Below are 26,141 nucleotides of genomic sequence, written 5' to 3' on the forward strand. Positions count from 1 at the left end.
GTATAAAAAATGCAGTATTATTAGTAATATGCATTGCTAAGGACTTCATTTGGACGACTTTAAATGACTTCATTTTAAAACTATTTACAACCTAGTCATTTAATGGTTACACTCTAAAAAATAATCATATTAGAATGGTGATTATGCCAAAAATCATTAGGATATTAAGTAAAGATCATGTTCCATGAAGATATTTTGTAAATTTAATTCCATAAATGTATAAAAAATGCAGTATTATTAGTAATATGCATTGCTAAGGACTTCATTTGGACGACTTTAAATGAGATTTTATCAATATTTAGATTTTTTTTCACCCTCAGATTTTCAAATATAGTCCTATCCTAACAAACCATAAATCAATGGAAAGATTATTTATTCATATTAAATCTCAATTTCAAAGAATAGACCCTTATGCCTGGTTTTGTGGTCCAGGGTCACACATATGATAAATGTGATGTTTTTGGTCTGTATCCGTCACTCTTCCCTGATTTATTCTCTTCCTGTCCTCCATTCATCATGAAGAGATCACTCAGATGGCCTCATTCTTCTTCATTTAATCTTAGATTTGGCTTGATATAGTCCACTGGCAACACAACATGCATGGAAAACTGAGAGATGACTTTAGATAATAGTTGCTGGCTTAAGTAATCACTTGTTTTCGGTTTTTATCTCTAAGGACCAGAAATAACTCCCTCAGGGAACAGAAAGTCCCAAACACTTCCAGACGTGCAGACTTTCTCCCACAGCATTTACTCTAAATCACCTTTATACCATTGCAGTAGATCTGGAGCTGTAACAGTGGCGTGTTTGTGGGTAATGGAGTCGGTTCTGTTTGCCGTTGGCCCTGATGTTATCTCGTGTCCTGACCCTCTCACCGGCCTCCAGACTTCACCCCAGCGACGTGTGAGGGATGTTTGAAGTTTAGCAGGCAAACAGAGTCACTGGCAGCCCTACAGTTCACCCTTCATGAATGGAAAACAGCAGATCTTGGTGACAGTGCTTTAGAAAGTTGTATTTGATAATACGAAAACAAGTTGAATGACTCTCCATGTATCACATACACTACCGGTCAAAAGCTTGGATTAATAATGTTTTTGAAAACAGTCTCTTCTGATCACAAAGGCATTTATTTGTTTCCTAATATACAGTAAAATGTAAAAACCAATTTAAAAATTAGCATGTTTGCTAGCATTTTTTACCTCATTGATAACATGAGTTAGCATGTTGTTTGCATGTTATAGAAAGTTGCTAGCTTGAATAAGCATGTTGATAACATGGGCTGCATCCGAAATCGCGTACTATGTGAGTAGGTACTACATTTAAATTGACCCTTCTTTTAACCACCACAGAACAATCGTGGCTTAGCATCCGTAACTAGGCGCTTCAATTTTGATGAAATTATTCTCTAATCGGTTGCATATCATGTCGTGGATACATCTCTTGAATGCATACTGCAGTCTCTTTTGTCTTGCTTTCTCAGATATTTCACCTGTTCGCCAAAAATAGCTAATAATCTCCTTGGGAATGTCTGACACCGGCGCATTCACACTGTAATAGACGGGCCAGGCCCGGGTCAGGCGTAGCAACAGTAACTAAGGAGGGCGGGGCTTGGCGAAGGGTCAATTTGAGCAAACTTTGCGACTGTTAAAAAAGTATGTTCTGTATAGTATGAATGAATGTAGTATGAAAGTAATCCGGACGTACTACATCCGCCATGTTGTCATGATCATGTGACCTAACGGCGTCAGTTGCATCCCATTTCCTCCATTCATAAATTGTCTCCCGTGGCCTCATGGGATATAAAGTGTCCATTGTATGCACACATCAGAATCTCGCCGGAAGTAGTAGGTCATTCGGGTACTTTTGTCCACTATGAATTCGGACATACTACTCTGTTGGCATACTGTTTTTCGCATACTATGTTGTAGAGAAGTATTCGATTTCGGAAGCCGCAATGTTGTACCACATTGCTAGCATGAATTAGCATGTTTTAACACATTGATATGATTTAGCATTTTTTTACCACATTGATAACATGAATTACCATGTTGTTTGTTTGCATGTTTTTAGCACATTGTTAGCATGGATTAGCATGTTTTAACACATTGATGATAGGGCTGCACGATATGAGGAAAAGCTGCAATGTGCGATAACATTGTTTAATATTGCGATTAGGGGTCGACCGATATGGATTTTTTAGTGCCGATACCAATTTTTTTTTCATCAGCCTTAGTCGATGAGCGATACGGGCTGCCGATTTTCTTGAGCCGATATTTGAAGCCGATACTGCTTTTGCTCCCTCAATTTACAACATAAAAAGGACACAATGATCAGGATGATGATAATTTAAAATTTACAATTTAAAAAAGGAACATTTATTGAACAAAAAAAAACATTATTTAACAAATAGTAAAAACAGGTGAGGTAGAACAAGAAAGAGTTCAGTGGTGAAAATAAATTCTGAAAATAAATATTTAAGCATAGATAAAATAATTACACTCTTGCATATCAACAAGCAAGCAGCATAATAAAGTGCACACTGACTGTACTATACTTCATTTTAAAACTATTTACAACCTAGTCATTTAATGGTTACACTCTAAAAAATGCTGGCTTAAAAATAACCCAAGTTGGGTTGAATATAGACTAACAGCAATTGGGTTGTTTTGACCCAGCGGTTGGGTTAAATGTTTGCTTAAAACAACCCAATTGCTGGGTTAAAACAACCCAATTGATGGGTTAGTCCATTTTCAACCCAACTTGGGTTATTTTTAACCCAGCATTTTTTAGAGTGTAGGTTCACTTAACTTAATCTCTTGTAGAGCAACACCAGCGGTAATTCAGGAAAAAAATCTCCCAATGCGCCACGTGAAACTTCAGTCTTTCGACCTTTTACTATCGTGTCAATTCTCAATTGATTTTGATTAATATGCGCGAGAGAGAGCGAGAGAGTTTGAAGACGGTGAGAGCTGCCCTGTGGACGCCTGTCTGTAAATAATGCAGGGGAAAAAAATATCGGCGAACGCAGCAGCCTTGTATCGGCCGATGCCGATACACGTAAAAATCGCAAATATCGGCCCGATATATCGGTCTAACACTAATTGCGATGACGATATGACTTGCGATAAATATTCAAATGTGAATGTTAGCTATACTGTTCCCATGTCTTAGTGCTTTAATAGGTCGTGTTCAGTGTTGGGCAGTAACGGAATACATGTACCAGCATCACGTATTCAGAATATGAGTAACTGTATTTCGTTACAGTTACAATTTAAATAGTTGATATTTAGAATACAGTTACATTGTTGAAATCAGTGGATAACATTAATGATACTTCTCTGTTTCATGAGTTTATTTACTCGCTAAATAAATTAAGGCAACTCAATGCATTTCTCAGAACGCCCCAATATGAAAACGAAAAAATGCACGGTTTGCGTGATCAGTCACAATGGAGTCGAGAGGAGCAGCGGGAGCTAGAGGTAGAGATAGAGCCAGGGCAAGAAAGCGTTTCTATCTTGGAAATTCAAACAGCATTTCATATTAAAGAAAGAGAAGGGAGAACGAAATATAACATGGCAGTGCAACTGTGCAGTGGCGCGGTGGCGGATACACACGCACGCACACCTATATATAAATTTGTATATATTCGTTAAATATATTATTCGTTTATATTTTTTATTTTCAAAATGTAGGCTATTTAATTGAGATTGAGGTGTATATATATATATACCTCAATTAAATAGCCCACAAATAAAAAATATAAGGCTCAAACATGCGTGTTTATTTTAGTAGGCCTACTTCCGTCAGTGAAACAACATAGCCTACTACAGCCTGTAAAACATTTAAATAAATATCTGTAAATAATCAAAATATAAGTTAAATATTAGTTAAAGAATAAATTTGTTTATATTTCCCCACAGACGTGCGTCATATGCCTTTGTGCTGAAAGGGATGACACGAGCAGGAAAGAAGTATCGTTTTCTAATATCTTCATGTTTTCTCCTGATGTTCCAAAACTGATCGGCTACTTGTAGTAAAATGTGAAGAACGAAATTATCTTCCGCAGGGTCAAGAACAGGCTTTGTTTGATAAAGCGCTGTGAGAGAAAGTGAAACTAAAAATCTCTGGCGTGTATGAAATACGCTATAAACTTGACCAAGTCTAATAGCAGCACAAACTGTGTTAAATAAAGTAAAGTTTGAAGTAAAATGTATCTGTCCTACTCCGTTTTCTAATTTACCACAGGTAAATGATGCGAATAGCCTACTCCTAAATAAATCAAACAAGGAAGAAACGTTTAATTATGTAGAGATTATGTAATTATGTTTAATTATGTAATTATGTAAACGTTTAATTATTTAACCCCTGTCAGAGACGTAAATGAGGATTTGGGAAAATAAATAAGAGATTCCATGTTCAGTAGAATAAAATGGAGTAAGCCTATTGTTAAATTCGTGGAAAATCGTTTGACCAGATCGCAAAACAAGCAAACTTAAATTTGTCTCACCACACAAAGCTTCCTCTCTCGTTCGGCCTGAATCCATATGTTTCCATGGCTGTGATGTAACATTTAATTGCGAACCTATTATTTATTTTGTAAATAAAGCTTTGTGCTTCACTCGTGTCATAATATTCACGTAAAACAGCTTCACATAAAAAAAAAGTGTTTTGGCCGACTACCGCAGGTGCTCCTGCTTGGTGGACGTGCAACTTTACATTCTCCTGATTTACCAGCCCAAGAGCCGATGGCCCCGTTTGACGTTAGCTAAATATTTTATAATAAATGTTTAGTAAGCAGGATTTGATGGCCGCATTCCTACACTTATAAAATGCAATTCAACGTGGAAGTAATCCAAGTATTCAGAATACGTTACTCAGATTGGCGCATGTAATAAACTATATTCCCTTATTCATCGTGTCAGGCTGTCTGTTGCGAGTTCATCGCATCGTTCATTTTCATGACGATGAAAATTCGATGTATTCAGCCCTAATTGATGACATGATTTAACGTTTTCTTAGCATGAAATAGCACATTGCTAACATGAATTGGCATGTTTTAAAACATTGATGACATGATTTAACATTTTCTTAGCATGAAATAGCATGTTGCTAGCATGTTTAACACATTGCTAGTATGAATGAGCATTTTTTTAACACATTGATGACATGATTTAACGTTTTCTTAGCATAAAATAGAATGTTGCTAGCATGTTTTAGCACACATTGCTAACATGAATTGTTAACATGAGTTTCCACGTTGTTTGCATGTTTTAGCAAGTTGCTAGCTTGAATTAGCATGTTGATAACATGACTTAACACTTTACTAGCATTAGTTAACAGATTTCAAACAGGTTTTCAACACGGATAATAATCATAAATGTTTGTTGAGCATCAAATCTTCATTATGAGAGTGATTTGTGAAGGATCATGTGATACTGAAGACTGGAGTAATGATGATAAATTCAGCTTTTATCACAGGAATACATCACACTTTACTATATATATTCACATAGAGAACAACTGCTTTACACTGGAGGAATATTTCACTGTTTTTACTGTATTTATGATCAAATAAATGCAGCCTGGGTGAGCAGAAGAGACTTCAAAAGCATAAAAAAATCATAATTATTCCAAAGGTTTGTCCGCTAGTGAACAGTATAATCCACTTGTAGTGTTTTAGCTCAGTATGAGTGGTCACAGTTCACTCTCAGTGGCGGTGAGGATGATCTCTAACCTGCTGTCTGTCTATGAATGATTGATCCAGTGCTTTTCCAGCCTTACTTACCTGTCAAATGATAAAAAGAGGGAGAACATCTAAAGTTGGGCTGGGCGATATTGGTGACAAATGGACTCAGTCTTTTGTTTTCATTAAGACTTTATATATTGTATAAGATAATGTGTATGTTCTGATGCACTGACTGAAGTTGAACCCGTTTGTCTTCAAGCTCGCTTTATAAACGGCCTTGTGTTGTGTCAAAATAGTGCAAAGTACAGCATGAGGTACTGAAAATGGCATGTAAATAGTTACACACCGGAGGATATTTCAATGTGTTAAGCTATTTGACACTGTTTCCAACGGTTACATTTACATATTCATTGCTTTTATCCAAAGCAGCCTAAAATGAGGAACATCACAGAGAATAAGAGCAAACCATATCTGCTCTCCATAAAATGTGAGCTAGAGCCAGAGCAGATACAGGAGAAACAGATAGAAGTGCCTTAGTTTATAGCTGTGTTTTAGTTTAGCGTTCGGGGAAGAGCTGTGTCATTCTTCAGCTTAGGACAAGAGAAAGCTAATAAAATTTCATAAGCCATTAATCTTTCTTTCTGTTATGTGAAGGCGTCACACCCCAAGAATGAATACGTTTAATTAATAGTAGTAGGAGGTGAAACTTTTAATTTTTCTTGAGCTTCAAATGTCTTAATTCCTCCTGTTGGGATCCTCATTCCCATTAGATTGTTCAATTATTAGTGAATTTTCACTCCACATGATTATCTCAATGAAAATCGCTTGTATAATAATTAATAACGAGCCAAATACTATATTTAAACTACTAGATGAGTAACATTTGGTGAGAAACTATTGACAAAGCCAGGTCTGAAAGTTTAAAATAACTCTGAACTGCTTGAAGTTTGAAGGTTAAAAAAAAATGTTACAAGCATGGTTTAGCATTGGTTGCCTAGTATGATTTAACACATTAGCATGTTTTAACATGTTTCTAGCATGAATTAGCATTGTTTGCTAACATGTAACATTTTTCTAGCATGTTTTAACACATCGTTAGCATGATTTAACAGGTTGCTGGCATTATTTAGTATGTTGCTAGCATGAATTACCATGTTTTAACACTTTGATAGCATTAATTAGCATGTTGATAACATGATATAGCACATTGTTAACATGAATTAACATGTTTTACCACATTGCTAACATGATTTAACACTTTGCTAGCATTAATTAGCATTTTGCTTACATGATTTAACATGCTGATAACAAGAATTAACATGTTGCTAGCATTTTAGCACATTGATAACATGAATTACCATGTTTGCATGTTTTATTACATTTGTTAGCATGAATTGACGTTTTAGCACATTGTTAACATGAATTTGCATGTTTTAACATTTGATAACATGAATTACCATGTTTACATGTTTTAACACATTGATAACATGAATTTGCATGTTTTAGCACATTGATAACATGAATTACCATGTTTGCATGTTTTATCACATTGTTAACATGAATTTGCATGTTTTAGCACTTTGACAACATGAATTACCATGTTTGCATGTTTTATCACATTGTTAACATGAATTTGCATGTTTTAGCACATTGACAACATGAATTACCATGTTTACATGTTTTAGCACACTGTTAAAATGAATTTGCATGTTTTAACATATTGATAACACGAATTGGCATGTTTTAACACATTGATAACATGAATTTTCATGGTTTAACACATTGTTAGCATTAATTTGCATGTTTTAGCTCATTGTTAGCATGAATTGGCATGTTTTAGCACATTGTTAACATGAATTTGCATGTTTTAGCACATTGACAACATGAATTACCATGTTTACATGTTTTAGCACATTGTTAACATGAATTTGCATGTTTTAACATATTGATAACACGAATTGGCATGTTTTAACACATTGATAACATGAATTACCATGTTTGCATGTTTTATCACATTGTTAACATGAATTTGCATGTTTTAGCACTTTGACAACATGAATTACCATGTTTGCATGTTTTATCACATTGTTAACATGAATTTGCATGTTTTAGCACATTGACAACATGAATTACCATGTTTACATGTTTTAGCACACTGTTAAAATGAATTTGCATGTTTTAACATATTGATAACACGAATTGGCATGTTTTAACACATTGATAACATGAATTTTCATGGTTTAACACATTGTTAGCATTAATTTGCATGTTTTAGCTCATTGTTAGCATGAATTGGCATGTTTTAGCACATTGTTAACATGAATTTGCATGTTTTAGCACATTGACAACATGAATTACCATGTTTACATGTTTTAGCACATTGTTAACATGAATTTGCATGTTTTAACATATTGATAACACGAATTGGCATGTTTTAACACATTGATAACATGAATTTTCATGTTTTAGCTCATTGTTAGCATTAATTTGCATGTTTTAGCTCATTGTTAGCATGAATTGGCATGTTTTAGCACATTGTTAACATGAATTTGCATGTTTTAACACATTGATAACATGAATTTGCATGTTTTAACACATTGTTAGCATTAATTTGCATATTTTAGCTAATTGTTAGCATGAATTGGCATGTTTTAGCACATTGTTAACATGAATTGGCATGTTTTAACACATTGATAACATGAATGACCATGTTTGCATGTTTTATCACGTTTGCTAGCATGAATCGACATGTTTTAGCACATTGTTAACATGAATTTGTTGCTAGCATGTTTTAACATGTTGACTTGGGATGGTCATTATGCTTTGCTAGTGATAGACAGTTTGTGTTCAGTTTTCAAGCCGTTGGTTGTGTGCTTGCAGAGCACATGTTTGCCGCTGGTGAGAGAATCATGTCAAGGATTTCTGTGCAACATGCAGCTTTATTTTTGAAGTCTCTTCTCCCTCAACGTTAAATGTTAATCAGTGTTTTGCATATTCGAACTGCGCTGGGAATTCAGCTCGGGGATTTTCCATGTAGCAGGATATTCAAAGCTTTGCAGTGTGCCGGAGAGCTGTTTGTCAAAGCTTGTTCCTAGTTGTTTCTGCGATACCGCATGTCCCCGTGTGACACACACAGCAGTGCTAGAGGAAGTGCATGGATGTTATATAGGCTAGTGTGATATGGGTCAGGGTGAGATAAGGAGCATCGGCGGAGACTCGTTTTATCACTTCAAGTCCTTTAGCTGAACAGTGCTTACAATAGAGAACTAAATCAAGTGTTTTCTAAAACATACAAACAGGTGTCTCTTCTCAAAGCACACAACAGCTGGGTACAGTGTGTGTGTGTGTGTGTGTGTGTGTGTGTGTGTGTGTGTGTGTGTGTGTATGCTGGAACTATGACAGCTGAAAATGGAGAGAATGTGCACCCTTGCCCTTCGCTTCCTACCCAGAGAAAAACTAAAAACTAGGTCGACTAGCATACCTCTACAGACTGGTTGATAAAGCCTAAGACAATTATATCTCTGTGTTTTTTCATTCTTTTTTGATGTCAAATGGCTGTAAAGGGGTGATTTTTATTTATTTGAAATTATAATTTCAATCAGTCATTTGGAGGAGCCAAGTAGATCTACAATGTATAATTAAAGAACTGCAATACACAAGAAAAATACTCAATTTAAAAAACAACCAAGGCATGTTTTTCACACTGTAGTGTTTAATATGTCACACATTTGTACACATAAATATTACAATTAAAAGTTAACAACAGTAATTACATGCATGCTATTTCAAACGTTTGTAGTCAGGAATATTTCTTAAATATTTTTGAATTCTCTTCTGTTAATTTATGCATTTATTTAATCATAAATACAGTAAAAACAGTGAAATATTACTCCAGTGTAAAGCATCTGTTCTCTATGTGAATATATAGTAAAGTGTGATGTATTCCTGTGATCAAAGCTGAATTTATCATCATTACTCCAGTCTTCAGTGTCACATGATCCTTCACAAATCATTCTCATATGAGGATTTGATGCTCAAGACACATTTATGATTATTATCAGAGCTGAAAACAGTTGAGCTGCTTCATATTTATGTGGAAACAAGGGCTCTTTGGTGAATAGAAAGGTCAAAAGAACAGCATTTATTGGAAATAGCCATCTTAAGAGACATTATGACTGTCTTTACTGTCACTTTTGATCAATGCATGCTTGATGAATGCTTGATGAATAAAAGTATATATTTCTTTAAAAATAAATGCATTGTGAGGACTTTGGTCATGATTTTGAGGGATGATGACTAGCCCCTTTCACACACAATCTTTACTGGTAAATTATCGTTTACAGATGTTTGAACAGGACTTTCCAAAAATATTGGTATATAGTCGGCATTTAAACATAATTACTGTTTTAAATTCATGTACCTCAATCTCTTAGACAAAATAACGTCCCCTTCCTCTTAAAGTGACATCTGAGGGGTATTTCTTGTAATATTCACCTGGATACACGTCACAACGGGAAAAAAACGCAACTGTCGTTTCATGCCGACTTTAAAGCATTTTCTCTGGTGGTTTGAACAATGGTTGGACTATCTGTCTAGTGCCAGATTGGATATCAAAAATATCTGAAAATTCATGAAAGGACATTTTTATGCATTTAATTTGGTGCAGTACTACAACCTTCCAAGGCAATCCCAGGCGGATAAAAAAAATAGACAAAAAAATAATAATTGAGGATTCCAGCAGTGATCACGTTTGAAGGTTATCTAGAGTATGGAGTACTAATTGGTAAACGGGGAGTCTGTAAAAAAATATTTATTTAGCGGTTTGCATCAGCTCTTATCTCTGGCTCTGTTTACACCTGGTATTAAGAAGCGTTTTGCTCGATCGGATCACAAGTGGACGACGCTAAATACAGGTGTAACGGGGTCTAAAACGTTTGGAGTTTGTCCACTTTCGTCCACTTCCAGAGGTAGCCGGAAACACATTCGACTGGATTGCTTTCGTAGTGTAAACGCTCATGTGGTCGAATGTGTTCGAACAGTCATAAAAGACTCTACTGACCTAACGCGTGAACATTATGGGAAGCGCGGTAGCCAGATGGGATTTAAAAACTTTGCTTTGAAGATGAAAAATGTACCCAACACAATGTTCTCCCACCATTCCTGATTTCTATCACATACTCACAGCGTTCGGACTGGTAGATTGGGTTGGTCATTATGGAAATGATCCGGCTGGGTCTGTGTTCTTTAATGTGCTCGTCATCAAACTTTACACTCCCATTGGCGCATTTGTGGAATTGTGCTCTCACGTTAACTTGCCCCGTTTAGTAAATCTGGCCCTAGAGCTGCTGCTCTCCATATGTTTTTCCAGTGTCTCCTTTCGTTCATTATAGCGAAAGATCTGAAAAAGCCCATACTTTTACTCGCCCATTGACCCTCCCCTCGAAGAAACAAGTGTTCTGTGTGACTGATTGTCTTTCCTCTCCCACAGATCTGCAGTTTAAGGTGACCCTCACAGCCTTTCTGAACCCTCAGTCCACCGGCGAACCCACTGAGCTGCGCTGTGGGGTGGTCGACCTCCTCCACCTCCAAGATGGCCGCCTGGCCGTGACCTGGTTTTACTCCACAAACGCTCCTGGAGACGTATCTCAGAAGAAGATCACAATAGCCTCCCTGAATGAGCAAGGAGCTCTGGTACCTGGAAATGAGCACAAGCAGAGGCTGGACAGCGGAGACATAGCGGTGACCAGGAAAGAGTCGAACGTCTTCGCTCTGCGAATGCTTCAGACTCGAGATGCAGACATGGGCTCTTATTCATGCATGGTGACTGCATGGATGCCTAACCGGCAAGGTGGATGGGACAAAGCCAAGGAGGTCCAGTCAACTCCTGTTACTGTTCAATGGACACCAAAGGGTAAGCACTTAATACCTTCCTTTTATTGTCTTTTCCTTCGAATTTGATAAAGTTTGCCAAGTATGCTTGAATGTGCTCAGCCAGCGCATTTAGCAGCAACTTCAACTTTCAAAGTTTATTATCAGCCCTAAGGGTGATTTTTGGTGCAGCTTAAAGTTTGTAACCATATCATACAAAACACACAAACAGCAAACACAACATTCAGACTTCTCACACTTGTAAAAGCCTTACAGCAGTGGGAATGAAAGAGTGTCTATGCAGATTGCTTTTAACTTTAGGCATACTATAACGTATACCAGAAGTAGGTTTGAGTACAGGATGAGTACAATCTGCAAGAATAGCTCTCGCTTTCTCTAAGACAAACCATTCAAAGCTATCTGATAACACGGTCTGCTTAATGCCAATGATCTTACAATGCAATGCCATTCAATGAGTTTCGATGTTTAACTGTCCCCAGCCTGTCCTTTTGGGATTTGCAGTCGCTCTTCTGATACTTCATTTTTACCCCATGATCTAAGAGCTCCCAGCATCTGTGACCGTTGCACCACTTATAGCACTGTTTAAAAAAGCTGGTATCAAAGCTTGAAGTTTGAAAGTCTGCACTGTCTCTCATTTTTCATCGCTCAATGAGGGATTAGAGTAAATGAGTTTAATTGTGTCTGTGATGGCGTCTTCTCTGTGAAGACAGATTTAGCACACAATGGCCACTCTGTCTGGGACTGGACGCTTTCCACGGCACCCTTGATTTCACTGATGCTGTGCTCTGCAACTTTATCCGATGCTGACAAAATGTACATTTCTGATACTCATTAGGTGGCGAGCATCTGTAAGGTGTGATGGCACCTGTTAGTATTCGGCAGGGAAAAACCATATGGCAAAAACTTGTGAAATTTGGCACACTAATTGAGGAGTGTCTAAACCAGGGGTGTCCAATCCTGCTCCTGGAGGGCCACTGTCCTGCAGAGTTCAGCTCCAACCCCAATGAAACACCCCTGAACCAGCTAATCAAGGTCTTACTAGGCATACTAGAAACTTCCAGACAGGAGTGTAGAGGCAAGCTGGAGCTAAACTCTGCAGGACAGTGGCCCTCCAGGAGCAAGATTGGACACCCCTGGTCTAAACATTCCTAATGCAATTCTGGGATCTATCTCTTAAAGGGGACCTATTATGCCCCTTTTTACAAGACATAGTCTCACGCATCTCCAGAATGTGTGTGTGAAGTTTCAGCTCAAAATACCCCACAGATCATGTATTATACAATGTTGTAAATGGCCTTTTTTGAGTGGAAGGAAAAACATGCGGTTTTCATGCATGTATTCTTAAATGCAAATGAGCTGCAGCTCCCCGCCCCCTTTCCAGAAAAGGGCGGAGCCTTTACAACTCATACCTCTGCCAAAAACTAAAACATATGTTTGCTTTTGATGATCTTCTCAATCACGCTCACGTGACATTGCAGTTCTTCATCATCATGAAAGTTTATTATCTGCATGCGTTTTAAAACCTGTATCATTCTAAACTTCTGATATAAAGTTTCTGAGCACACACACAGTTTAATACTCATATGACGCGCCATCTGACATACAGCTTTCTAAGTTCTCTTTCACGTATTATTGCGCTTAAACTGTCAAATACACACATGGTTATGTCAAACAAAGTTCACATAAACACAGTCGGTTATGTCTGTGAATGTAAAGAAATTGCCTGTGTATATTAGATCTGCGTATTAAAGTGGACATGGCATAATATACAGTACCTACTGCTATATCTGCTGTTAATATGAATCAAACAACAGAAGAAAAACAGAAAATCACTCACTGCCCTCGACTGAATAACTTTAGTTGCTTTAATAAGAATACATTTCGTACTTGAATGCTGCTGTTAAATGCTCTGGCGAGGAGATAAACATGGCAGACTGTGTACAGCTCACTGAGGGGTGGAGCTATGCTGATAGGGCGGAGTCAGTCAGCAGGTGTGGGCGGGGCCTAAGCACATGTGATGTCACTGCATAGAAACTGAAAACGGCTTGTTCTGAGACCCTGTTTATGATTTATGGGGATTAAAAAGGAGTGGGTGGATTCTTATCATTATAGGGTAGTTGTGTACACACACTGCCAACACATTTATGTTCAAACCATGTAAAAGTGAATTCTGCATAACAGGTCCCCTTTAAATCCACTAGCGTCACCAACAGCTCATTACCTGTAAACTGTGTTATATAGACATTAGACACATCATTTGCTGTGGTTATATTTTGGTGCTACTCCTACATATTTGTGAATCTTTACCAAATATGGTACAATGATCTTCAGACGAAGCGCCATAATTTTGTGAAGGATTTCCAATCAGTTTCTATCAAATTTGACTGGTGAGCCTCCAAAAAGAGGTCTGCACTCTTCGACTACAATAGGATCAATAGGAGACACTAATGTGTGCGCAGGAAGTGGGATAAAGAAGTAAAGACTCGTAGGACTAGTCTCAAATTAATTTTGTTTTTAAAGGAACACCCCGACTTTTTGGGACTTTATCTTATTCACCGTATCCCCCAGAGTTAGATAAATCCATACACACCATTCTCATCTCTGTGCGTGCCTTAACTCTGTCTGACACACTCACTGCTAGCCTAGCTTAGCACTAAGACTGGAGGTAAATGGCTCCATCTAGCCTACTGTTCAATAAGTGACAAAATAACGCCAACATTTTCCTATTTACATGTTTTGATGTGTATAGTTACATTGTGTACTAAGACCGACGGAAAATGAATAGTGATTTTCTAGACCGCTCTAGATCTGTGTAATGATCAAGGAACTTTGAGCCGTACCATGAGTGCAGCGGCACAATGATATTATGCAGCACCTGAAAATAGTCCCCAGCGCTCTCTGTGCAAGCAGATTGTCACGTTGTGTAGCGGACCCTGTCCGAATGATGGCCAGACTTTACTGATGTTTCATGGAGTTTATTGAAACTGTTTGATCTCCAAAAAATCACTGTAAGAGCTGAACAAATAAAGCAAAGAAGTGCGGATTAACACCTCGTACACAAACTCTCTCTCTTCATTGCATTATCATTAACATACAGCGAAATACACAAAAATACTCATTACAAATGACAGTAAACAAGCACATACACACCTTATGCCTTTTCGGGGGGTGAAAACCACTCCAATGAACCGCAAGCTTTCACTATCTTTCTGCAGACTACAACATGCGTCAAAATAAAAGTCCCTACTTATTAAGACAGATAATGCAGACCTTAAACCTATTTAAACACACAGAAATGTCAAAAATGTACACAAATAACAAATAATAAGATAAATCACAATGAAGTCTGTTACACCTTGGTTATGTTGATGGAAGTTGCGTAATATCATTGCGCCGCTGCACTCATGGGATGGCAGTAAAATTCCTTGATCATTACACAGGAATGAGAGTATAGTTCCTAGTCATATCGGTCTAGAAAATCACAACTTTTAATTTTTCACTGGTCTTAGTACACGATGTAACTATACACGTCACAACATGAAAATAGGAAAATATTGGTGTTATTTTGTCACTTACTGAACAGTAGGCTAGATGGAGCCATTTACTTCCAGTCTTTGTGCTAAGCTAGGCTAGCGGTGGGTGCGTCAGACAGAGTTTTGGCACGCACAGAGATGAGAATGGTGTGTATGGACTTATCTAACTCTGGGGAATACGGTGAATAAGCTAAAGTCCCAAAAAGTCGGCGTGTTCCTTTAAGGCGAGACACTACAGGTGAATAGGGAATTTTTTTTTATTACAAGATATCACTGTGAAACTTCTCCAGTTTATTACTGGCATAAACATAAGAAAAAAATGTATTACAAGTTTTGCGAAAATTAATGTTTTAATATGCAAATGAGGCCTTATATACTTAAATATACGCTCATTTGCATACTTTTCCAAAAACAAAATCTGGAAATTGGAAAGGACCATGTTTAAAATTCTTGGTTCTATTTGTTGACATGTTAGATGAGAGGGCTTTTACAGAGGGGATTCTGGATATCTTATTTTGTGCTTTAGTAAATTAGAGAATACTGACAATAGCCTTAAAAAAATCAATTTTCACCATGTTTTTTGGAGTTAAAGGACCTATAACTCAGGATAGGAATGATATATCAACAAATCCCTCTGTAAAAGCCTTCAGAATATATTTCAGTATAAGACTGCTAAAGATGGTGCTTGTAGGTGCTCCTGAAGTGGATATATCTGACTCTGAGTGTGAGAAAAAACTAATTCTGAGAAAACGGCCTTTAAAGTTTTATACTGTTTAACTGCATACTACCTTAAGAGAACTACCTTAACAAACACCAGTCACAAAAACTGCAGATGAACTGTCCCTGTTTGTTGTATTTGTCCATCTATAACTATTTGAATCTAATTCTGACGGGGTTTCGTCGTCTAATCGGTTGTTGTTTACTTTCTTTTTACTTGCTCTTGCTACTTGGTCTTTTCTGTGAGCGTTTATGAGCCGATTTCAGCGTTGTCTGCACTTTCTCTCAAGCAGAGAATACACAAGCAAGCGGCAGCGCGTGAGAAATTCACATCGACCAATCAGATGTGGTGTTCGGCTGCAAACTTTCGCGGTTGGTTAGTTCTACAAAGGAAATATCCATATTTGGATTAGCCAGCGCTGTGTGTGAGACTGAGAGCTTTATAATGAGACCAAGCATGACATGTTTCTGTGAATGGAGACGGCACGAGAGATCGCGCTAGAATAACTTTTGATGATTTCGGGTAGAAATCTAAAGGCGCACGGTGACAAAATATAATGAAATAACCAACTTAATTTGTAATGTTGACATTTTTTTTATTTTGACATGAAAGCTTACATGTTAAGGGAGCAAACTGGCCCAAAATCTCAAAATTGACCACTGCATGAAAAAACGATGTTTTCACCTGCCGTGTCTCGCCTTAAGGTACAGAATGCTATAAGCTTTATTTGTCCATTGCCCACAAAAATAAGCAGTTTACAGACACATGGTTGGATATTTTCAATGTCTTTCGATTGCAAGCAACAGTGAAGCAAAGAGTTGCCTGCTAAGACGAATGCAACAAGGGGAGGTCTGTGTTGGGGAATTAGAAAAATAGCCTATGACTCCACAGTAAGACAATCTAAAGGCTGTGATACACCAAGCCAACCTCAAAGAACGACGAAGCGGCGACGAAACTGAATGTGTTGTTGCCTCTCGTCGGCTGCGTCTTGGCCAAAAAGCTACGCTGCGCTAAAGTGCCTGCGTGCAAGTAAATATCTGTCTATATCAGCAGGTCTCAATATTCTATTTTTGTCATTCAAAAAGGGAAACCGAAACCAGATTTGCAGATATACAAACCGTAAACAAAGCAGCGCTTGCCTACTATTTTGAATATCAATCACACTGATCACGTTCTTCCTTCCATTCGGCTCATGCTATTATGGAAATATTTGTGCATTCGAGTTCTCAGGTAAGATCACAGCCTTCTGTCTGTACTGTCTTTTATTCTCGTTCGCTAATCTGAACAGAGTTCTCTCGCTCACAGACGGCCCGATGCCGATTCTACATGTTGAATCGGCCCAAATAAACCCTGACGGCATCCAACTAGAGCCAACAGTGCGTAACACACCAGAAAAACTAAGTCGGTCAATGCTCAAAAACGCTCCGACTTTGCCTGACGGCCGACTGTCGGCTTGGTGTGTCCCGACCTTTACAGGATTGGGACTGAAAAAAATCTGCATAGGAGGAATCAGGACAAAACGTGCAAGTTGCAAGCCCATGTTTTTGTGGGAAAGGACAAAATCTTGCAGGGAAATCCATTCTAGAAAGATCTCTACCTCCAAACAGGCAATTCAAACCAAAGCTTTGTGTCATTGCCACCATGTTGTGAGAGTTTGCTGAAGTATTCTTGATGCATTGAAGTCTCTTAATATTGCTTGAGTTAAACCGAATTCATAGATTGAATTTGTTACATTTCCTGTCCGCCAGCTCTTAAAAGAGTTGTTCTTCAGATCTGTTTTGTGACTACCTCACCTTCTGGTCAAGGTTGTAACATTTATTTATATCTGCTCTCAACTTTTGAGCTGCTTGGTCTAAAATTGGTTCTGCTGTGTTCTGGCTATTTGGTTCATGGGCACAATTCTTGCTTTTCCCTGATATGTCCAACATTTCTCAGACTGTATTTTACAAACGTTTAATGATTTTTGTGTGCTCTTTTCAGTTGCAGCTGTGCAAGTAGTAGCCCATCGTGTGAGAGAAGCTTCGACTGGTGGATCCACGTTCGAGATGACCTGTCAGGTGACGGGTCAGAACCTGACGAATCCCGGCTACACCGTTCTCATCCGTTTTGAGGAGACCTTGGGAGGCAAGTCCCGGAAAGTGCTGTCGCTTAGCCAAGACTCCGTGCTGCAGTCGGAGGAGTGGAGTGAGCCGAGCCGGATTGACAGTGTGGTTCTGGAGAAGACCGGGCAGCTCGAGTACCGCTTCCGCTTGTACGGGGTACAGGTCACAGATCGCGGCTTCTATTATTGCGACGTCACGGCCTGGACGCGGGATCAGAAACAAGAATGGATCAAAGCCGCCAGCCGTCAGTCCAACAAGATTGAGATTGCCTTTGTACACACAGGTATTACCTAGACTAGACTCAGAATACAGTGAGCTTTAACACTCAAGCGGTGAAGCTGAATTGCCTGTAGGTGTGTTTACAGCTGAGGTCATGTTACCCTCTCACACACTCTAATTCTGTAGTTCCCTCTCATGTCTGATTCTGGATGACTAGAGCTCTATAGTCTCTCCCTCAGGGCAGATTCCTGCTGCCTACAGAGATGCTCTCTCTCTCTCTTTCTTAATCATTCACACTCTCTCTCGCTCATAGGCAGCATTTTAAAACATCATAGACACACTACTGATGTGAAAGCTTGTCCCAAAAGCTAAACTAAAGCCAAATTCTAAGGCAAAATCGCATGTATTCTTCACAGTGAAGGCTATCATAATGGAAAAAATAATTCCAACATGGCAGAACAAACAAGTGAAATGTTGATTATATATATTTAGAGCGCTGCAGTGATGACATATTTTTGTAGGCCAACCCAGAAGATGGCATCAAAAACCCCAATATGGTCTGTTTTGTTCATCCTGATCATTTTCACAAACTAACTCAACTTTTATGAAGTTTGAAGCCTAGCAGAAGTAAAAAGCTAAATGTTGGCTATAAAGAAACTAGGTAAGAGTTGCACGATTCTGGATAAATTGAGAATCACAATTTTTTTGTGTAAAATGGAGATCTCGCGGTCTCTTCTACGATTCTTAAGAAAAAAGACTAACAACATAACATGCAAATTAGAGGTTCTGACAAATTTGTTCCTTGCTTTAGTCTATTTAAAAAATATTAAATTGAACGAAATCATTAAAAAATGATTGGACCGGTGTTCTGTCGATTTGTCCTACCTTGTCAGATTTTGCTACCTCCCATTAAAACAGTAGGTAGCACAATTCGACAGCAAAAAATGCTGCCTATCAGATTGTGCTACCAGCATCATATTCATCTGATTTGAGGCTTTATAAATATCCATTCCTACCCCTACCCTGATACCCTTAAAACTATGTAAATATTTTAAATAAATAAATTAAATATGGATGTAAAATGCTACCTATCAGATTGTGCTACCAGAATCATATTAATGTGATTTGCTTTATTAATATCCATACCTACCCCTACCCTAAACCTACCCTTAAAATGTAAATATAAAAAATAAAATAAAAAAATATTGATGTGGGCATGCGCAGTAAGCCCTGGTAGGACAATCTGACGGGTGGGATGAAATGTCAGGACACCGGTTAAGATTTGATCGGTGAAAACCAGAGAATATACCGCAATCCCATATATATATATATATATATATACCGCGATAAAACATTCACTGTTAATGCCCCACTGATGCTTGATCTGAAAAATGTGGAATCTGAGATGGAATCGTTGTCATTTAGAAATGAGATTGCGTAGGTGTTTAAATCGAGATCACGATCTTTTAACGATTAATTGCGCAGCTCTAAACTACACCACGGTCACATGACTTCAACATCACCACCATTTAAAAAAACATTTTGTCCATAAAAGTTTGAGTTTGCAAGATTGTAATTATCAACACAATGCGTTTTCTGATAACCCAAGTAGTCCTATTTAGACACTTGGCAATCCATAGATCCGCCCCTCATGTTTTATTCTATGACATATGTCTTTAAAATGTTAAAGACATATGTCGTAGAATAAAACATGAGGGGCGGATCTATGGGTGGGGCTTTACGACTTGTCTATCCTGTCAGATCCAGGGAAATACTTTTTTTTTTTAATAGCAGAATTTTCTTAGCGTTTAACAATTTTTCAATAATTATTTGAAATGTGATTTGTTTTGTCATGCATTAGAACTCTATCCTAATATTAATAAGCATATGCTAATTAGTCTTTATCTTACATACTTCACTTTAAGTCATGGCCGTTTATAGCGCTGCGCAGGGACCAGTCCATCAATTCGTTTTCTTCCAAATTAAGCCGGTTGAAAAACATACGGTGATTCCAACCCATCCACACTTTTAATCTACGTCTACATTAATACGGATACATTTGAAAACAGCGTTTTCATTTTAAAACGCTCTCTGTCCACACTAGCGTTATCAAGCGTTTTCCAAAAGTTTCTTGTCCATACTGAAACATCGGAAAACTCTAAACTCACCTCGCCTTGCATGTGTTAAACCTCATAAAAGCTCACGAGATGACAGACAGAACAAGACATTATCAGGTTATCACACAGTTCTTCTGGCAGGATCATTTTATTAAGCAAAATATCTCACCTTTCACTGATGCGTCCAGGTCGCACTCACTCCATTATATGTTTGGTCTAAAACACAAATATCATGTTCTGCCACAGGACAGCAATTGCAAGTACATTTTGTGTGATCTTTGCAGGACTGTGAAATGAAGAGTGCGCAAAGTAACGCATTTTATACATGGCACATAGCAGACACAATAACGCTATAAACATGAATACCTATTGGTACAATATACGTCACATGACTAAACATGCGACAACGTTTTCAAATACCTCAATCTTCACAGTCCACACTATGACATGAATACAACGTTTTTAAGTTTATTTGCTTTGGAGAGCGTTTTCAAAAAGCTACGTTTTCGTTGACTTAAAATGCTGTCTCAGTGTGGACGGAAGGCCAAAATGGAGAGAAAAATGTACGATTTTAAACGAAAACATAGTGTTGATCATCACCCATCATCTGCTTTCTGCATCCGCCTCTGGGTTAACATAAGATCCGTTTATTTCAGACATTTCATCAAAAACACTGACTTCAGGACGTTTTAGGGGTTTGCCCTATACAAATATGACATACCTGCATCACTCTATTTCATTCACTGATAAAGTATCTTTTCATACTTTTCATCTTTTTTTCCTCTTTTTCACTTTTCATTATTGCAACTTTCGAAATCATTTGAGAGACAATCTCTCATGCAAAGTGCTATTTTAGGTTCCACTATGTGAATTTTGACAATTCGATCACTTTTGCGATTCAAATTCAGTCAGGATGCTGCCTATGTCAACAATAGACGGCGAGACTTTTGGAAGTTTTGGAACAGAGCCTCTCTCTTTCTTTTACTCCATGTTTTTTTATGAATTAGAACAAAAGTATGAAGAAACTGGCTTTTGAAATGTTTATAGATATAGTATATATATAAATATATAGAAGTCTTCAACATCCACTTAAAGTCTGTGAAATCTAGGTAGACTTTAAAGTCTGTGAATGTGTGTGTTTCCCCTTCTGCAGGTCCAGTGTTCAACATATCCATTCACTCAGAAGCAAACAGTGTGTTACCGGGAGACACGGTCCAGATGAAGTGCATCATTTCCATCCTGGACGCGTCTCCGAACACGGGCAAGTGCAAGAGATCTTTCTCTTTTATCATTTCAAACCATCTGTCTTTTTAAACAAATGTGTGTTAATTTATCTAATCCAATGACATGAAATTGCATTTTAATTTTGGTTTATGTCCAAATTCTTATGAAATATATACTTGTAAGTAATGAGAGTGAGATTTTATTGCACAGGAATGCATGTTTGGGAAATATTTCAGACAGGTTTTGTGAGGAGATTAACTCTCGTTTATTTCACAATGTCACATTCTGCTTAAAGCGCTGATGTAAGAAACGAACAGAACCTCAAAAGTCACAGAGTGCTTTAAGTATTTGAATTATTTAAAGGTTTTTTGTAAAACACTTTTTAGCTTTTCTCCTGTTCACTGTTCAGTTTCTGTGCGTAATCCCCTCTCACCTTGTAAGCTCTGTGGATGGCATGTTTTGGCATGTTTTAACACCAATATCCAGGTTTTACCTCTATTCAGTTTATTCATCAGCAGTCTTCGTTTTTCCTCAGAAGTCACATGCTGTTGCTAATGTTTGTGGGTGTGGTTTTCACGGTTATTCACAGACAATATTATAAACGAATACCTCCAGTTGGAAATGACCTTAACTGTGCCCCCTGAGTCACATCCTGTATCAAGTCTTTTCTTTTTTATTCCTGTTGCTTAATAGTAGTTACTCATAAATACGCTATGCACAGTTATCTGAGGTAGTAAATTGAAGTGTATAATGAGCTTGATTGCCACTTTTTACAAGATGTAAAATAAGTCTCTGATGTCCCCAGAGTGGGGGGGGGAGGGCTGACGGTATACTACGGTATATCGATTTCGATTTCAGTATCAATTCATAGCCTACTGTACATATAAGGAAATAAGGATATGTACATTATTAACATTTTAAAATTTCACATTTAAAGAAAAGTGTTTGATCATATCTAAATATTTATTAAATTGCAAAACTGCAATACTTTTTTGAGCAACTAGATTAGATACATGTATATTGATTAAAGAGCCATAAAGGCACCAGTGGGTAATGGCATTACAAATGGAAATTTTTATTTTTCGAGCCACAAAATGACTCTAATTTGCCTCTTTGAATAATAATTCTCTAATCTAACCTTATTACTATACTAATTGTAATATAAATAATACAAATATTAGAAGAAAAATATTTTAAGTGGTCATTAATTGACAATAATTATTGCACAAATAGTATTTGGTACCAAAAGATCTCCTCAAAATATTCAATAAATATTATTGAACTAAAATATAGAACATTTATTTAATTGAAAAATAGTTAAGGTGTATGGTCACATTTGACCATCAATGAGTATGATTGTGAGCAATTAGTAAGGAATACCTGAGGGCTAAATACAATAAAAAACATTAACATTAATGTTAACATTGTTGCATCTCCATCACTCTCCATTATAAAACGATCCTGTATGGTTGACGTAATAATCAATGCACACTATTCTGTATGTTTACCAAAACTTGCTGCAAACACCTGTAAAGTGGAGCTGTTGTGTATCAAGCCATTCAAATGTATTGACACAGCGCTAGAAGTACTGAGCTCCATGAAGCACATGACCGCGCGCGCCACCGGGAGATGAGAGAGCGTTGCAACTCCGTTTTTCAACACTCTGGCTTTAACTGTTATGCAATATTAGGGCCAAAACGCTATTTATTGTTTGAATTTTACATTAAAACTTAAAAAAATGTAAAAGCTTAGACATCAAAATATCAAATAAATATCAAAAGCAGGTTTGGCAATTTGGCGTGAGATTAAGGCCCAATCCCAATTCTATTTTATACCCCTTCGCCTTCCCCTACCCCTACACCTACCTGTTCCCCTTGCCCCTTGAAACAGAGTGCCAAGGCGTAGGGGTGAAAATATTCCCCTAAGAAATGGGACACCACTACTATACCATTACACCTCATCATACCCCGTTTCTTTTATTATAAAATCCTGTGACATTTAACCAGTATGAACAGCAATGAAGTGCGTAGGCTATATCTAACAGAAATCAGGCGCGAGCACGTTTAACAAATTACTCACTCCCAACAGAGTTTTGCTATGTATTTGGACTTAATAAAATGTCGCTCGTTTTAAGTTCAAAAACATATGAGCCAGAGTTTCCTTAGATGATACAGAATGATACAGAACATACAAGACTAGTGAAGCCGCTTTTCCATTGGACCAAACTGTTCTCTTTGTTTATTAACCGTTCCATTCCGTGCTGATCCGAGCCGGCCGGTACGGATATGGTGTCGTTATCTACTGTGGTGCTGCGATAATGTTCATACATTATACGTCAAGTCAGTCGTTGCCTTGGTAACGTGTGAGTTTACAGATGCTTTGTATTGTAAATATCGACTGCGTTATGAAGGATGACCAGATATATATTTTTTTAACTACTATTAATATGTGTTTAAATCCCGCAAATAGTGCGTTTAGCAAGCTACGGAGAAACGGCAGCCAGGCGACACGCAAGTGATCGATCCCGAGTGGCAACACACACACATTCTATGCAGCACGGTAGTCGGTGGAGGGAAACTCCTCATACCCCTTCGTTCGAAGTGTGGTCCTGAAAAATCTTCGTTTGAAGGGCTATCTGGCCCTTTGAGCGTTGTAACTTTGCAGATGTTGTTTATGCTCAAACAGCAACATTACATACTAACTAAAGTTAAATAAGTAAAATCATAATCAACCCCCCCTTTAAAAGGAACTGCTCTTATTAGTAGCTGAAAGCATAATCCAATTAGCCAAAGTCTATAATAAACAAACCCACAAGGGTAGTATGTTGTGTAAAATGTCATAAACTGGTGCGTTCTTCTGATTTTGGCAGAATTGTAACGTCTGTCATTTAAAGTCGGCATGAAACATATCCGTGTGAAACGCTTCTGGAACAAGAACAAATGTAGGGCGGGGCTTGATTTTGTCCGTGGGAATTGATTGGATGGTTGTGGTTTGCTATTGGCTGATCTTATGTGAGTGACAGGTTGCCCCGCTCTCGTCATCAGAGAAGAAAAGAGATGTCGCTGCAAGAGGGAGGGGACGTTATTCTGATTCAAAATGACCAGGAACATGAATTTAAAACAATAATGATATACACCGATAAATCGTTTATAATATTTTTTTATTAGATTTCAGGGTGACTTTTTTTTTTTTTAACTAGCAATTTTTTAATGTCATTGGAAAAATATCAAAACAAGTGTCATTTGCACAAAAGATGCACAACATTTGAAATTTTGCTTTTAAATTGCTTGAATTAAACTCAATGTTCAGATCATGGTGACTTTAAAGTTCTACACAACCTCTTTTTTGTAAATTGTTTTGGCGTATTAATTATGATATCAACTTTCGAAGTACTAGTTCTTTTCAAAATGGTAGAACACATGAAAATGACCTGCAAATAAACATAAAACACCTCATACGAAACCCAATACACCCACACCCAATGCGGTCTTTAGAGGAAGTGTGAATAAAGAGGGGAACTCTTCTGATTGACTGTGTTTTGTGATTGATTTTCTGCCACATCATGCCTCGTTTGTTGTGGACAGACAAATTGCTTATCGATGGAACAAATATTGTCATGGCTCACATGTTTAAGACAGTGTAAAGTGTGCCTTATGTGTTTAGTGATCCTCAGCATGTCGAGAGCTGCGGGGCGGCCGGCGGTGACATTGCCTGCTGTGATCGTATCAGTCAGAAATGTTGCACTCTTGTGGCTGAATGTTGGGTAATACTCAGCAGAAGAGGTAAACGTTCCCTCATCCGTCTGTAGCCGCAGACAGGCACGCACTTGCTGTAGTCATAGATGCATGCCAGCACAATGTTCACACTTCTCTTTTCAATGTACAGTATAGAGAAACGAGAGATGTTTTTGTGCTGCGTTTATTGTGAGGATTCTGAAAAGATTGTCGCCCTGAGCGAAAAGGGTTCTGTTTCTATTGTGTTTCTTTAAGTGTAATCCCAAGGCAAACTGTAGGTTTTGTGTTTTTAAAGAGTAGTTCACCTAAGAATGGAAGTGCAGTCATCATTTACTCACCTGTGTGTCATTCAAATCATGGCTTGTTTTCTGTACAAATACTTATGTAATATATGTAAGGCTTCTTGTTTGAGAAACACAAAGCAAATTAAAGAGATAGTCCACCAAAATATTCAATTTTGCTTTTAACTCGCCCTCATTGAACCGCATTGAAGGCCCAAAAACAGGCATTTCTCAATATCTTCATGTTCCACAGAAGAAATAAGGATGTAGTTTTGTTACAGTGAATAGTTATTTTGTGTGATTATCCCTCCAGAGCTGCGTGCTTACTTTTATCTTCCACCCAAAAAATACATAATAATAGACGTTGGGAACGACATGTTCACCTAGGTTTGGGTGAACTATTCCTCTACTGCGTTGTAGTGTGAAGTCACATTACAGTGTTTAATTTTTAATTAAACTCATAAATCTTAAAGCCTGCATTGCTTGTTCTTGCGTACCGGCTGACTAATGTACTCAAGTAATGTAGCCGAGAACATGTGCTTCAGCTGAAGGGAAGCGCAGGGCCGGGAGATGAAAGGACCCGCGAGTACAATCTCAACCCAAAGCTGCGAGTTCTTCTTTTATTCTGGGCTCGATTA

The 26,141-nt window shown here is 37.8% G+C and overlaps 1 protein-coding gene across 1 annotated transcript in view; it reads left to right on the forward strand.

Moving 5' to 3' along the window:
- Positions 1–26,141, forward strand: part of ptgfrna (prostaglandin F2 receptor inhibitor a) — a 61,273-nt gene that overhangs the window by 26,251 nt on the left and 8,881 nt on the right. The window contains exons 4-6 of the mRNA XM_079821460.1: positions 11,175–11,597; positions 17,807–18,211; positions 21,418–21,525. Coding sequence (XP_079677586.1) covers positions 11,175–11,597; positions 17,807–18,211; positions 21,418–21,525 — 936 coding nt within the window. The remainder of the gene's footprint in view (positions 1–11,174; positions 11,598–17,806; positions 18,212–21,417; positions 21,526–26,141) is intronic.

The sequence above is a fragment of the Gobio gobio genome (genome assembly GCF_949357685.1).
Source record: "Gobio gobio genome assembly, chromosome: 7".
Taxonomy (NCBI): domain Eukaryota; kingdom Metazoa; phylum Chordata; class Actinopteri; order Cypriniformes; family Gobionidae; genus Gobio; species Gobio gobio.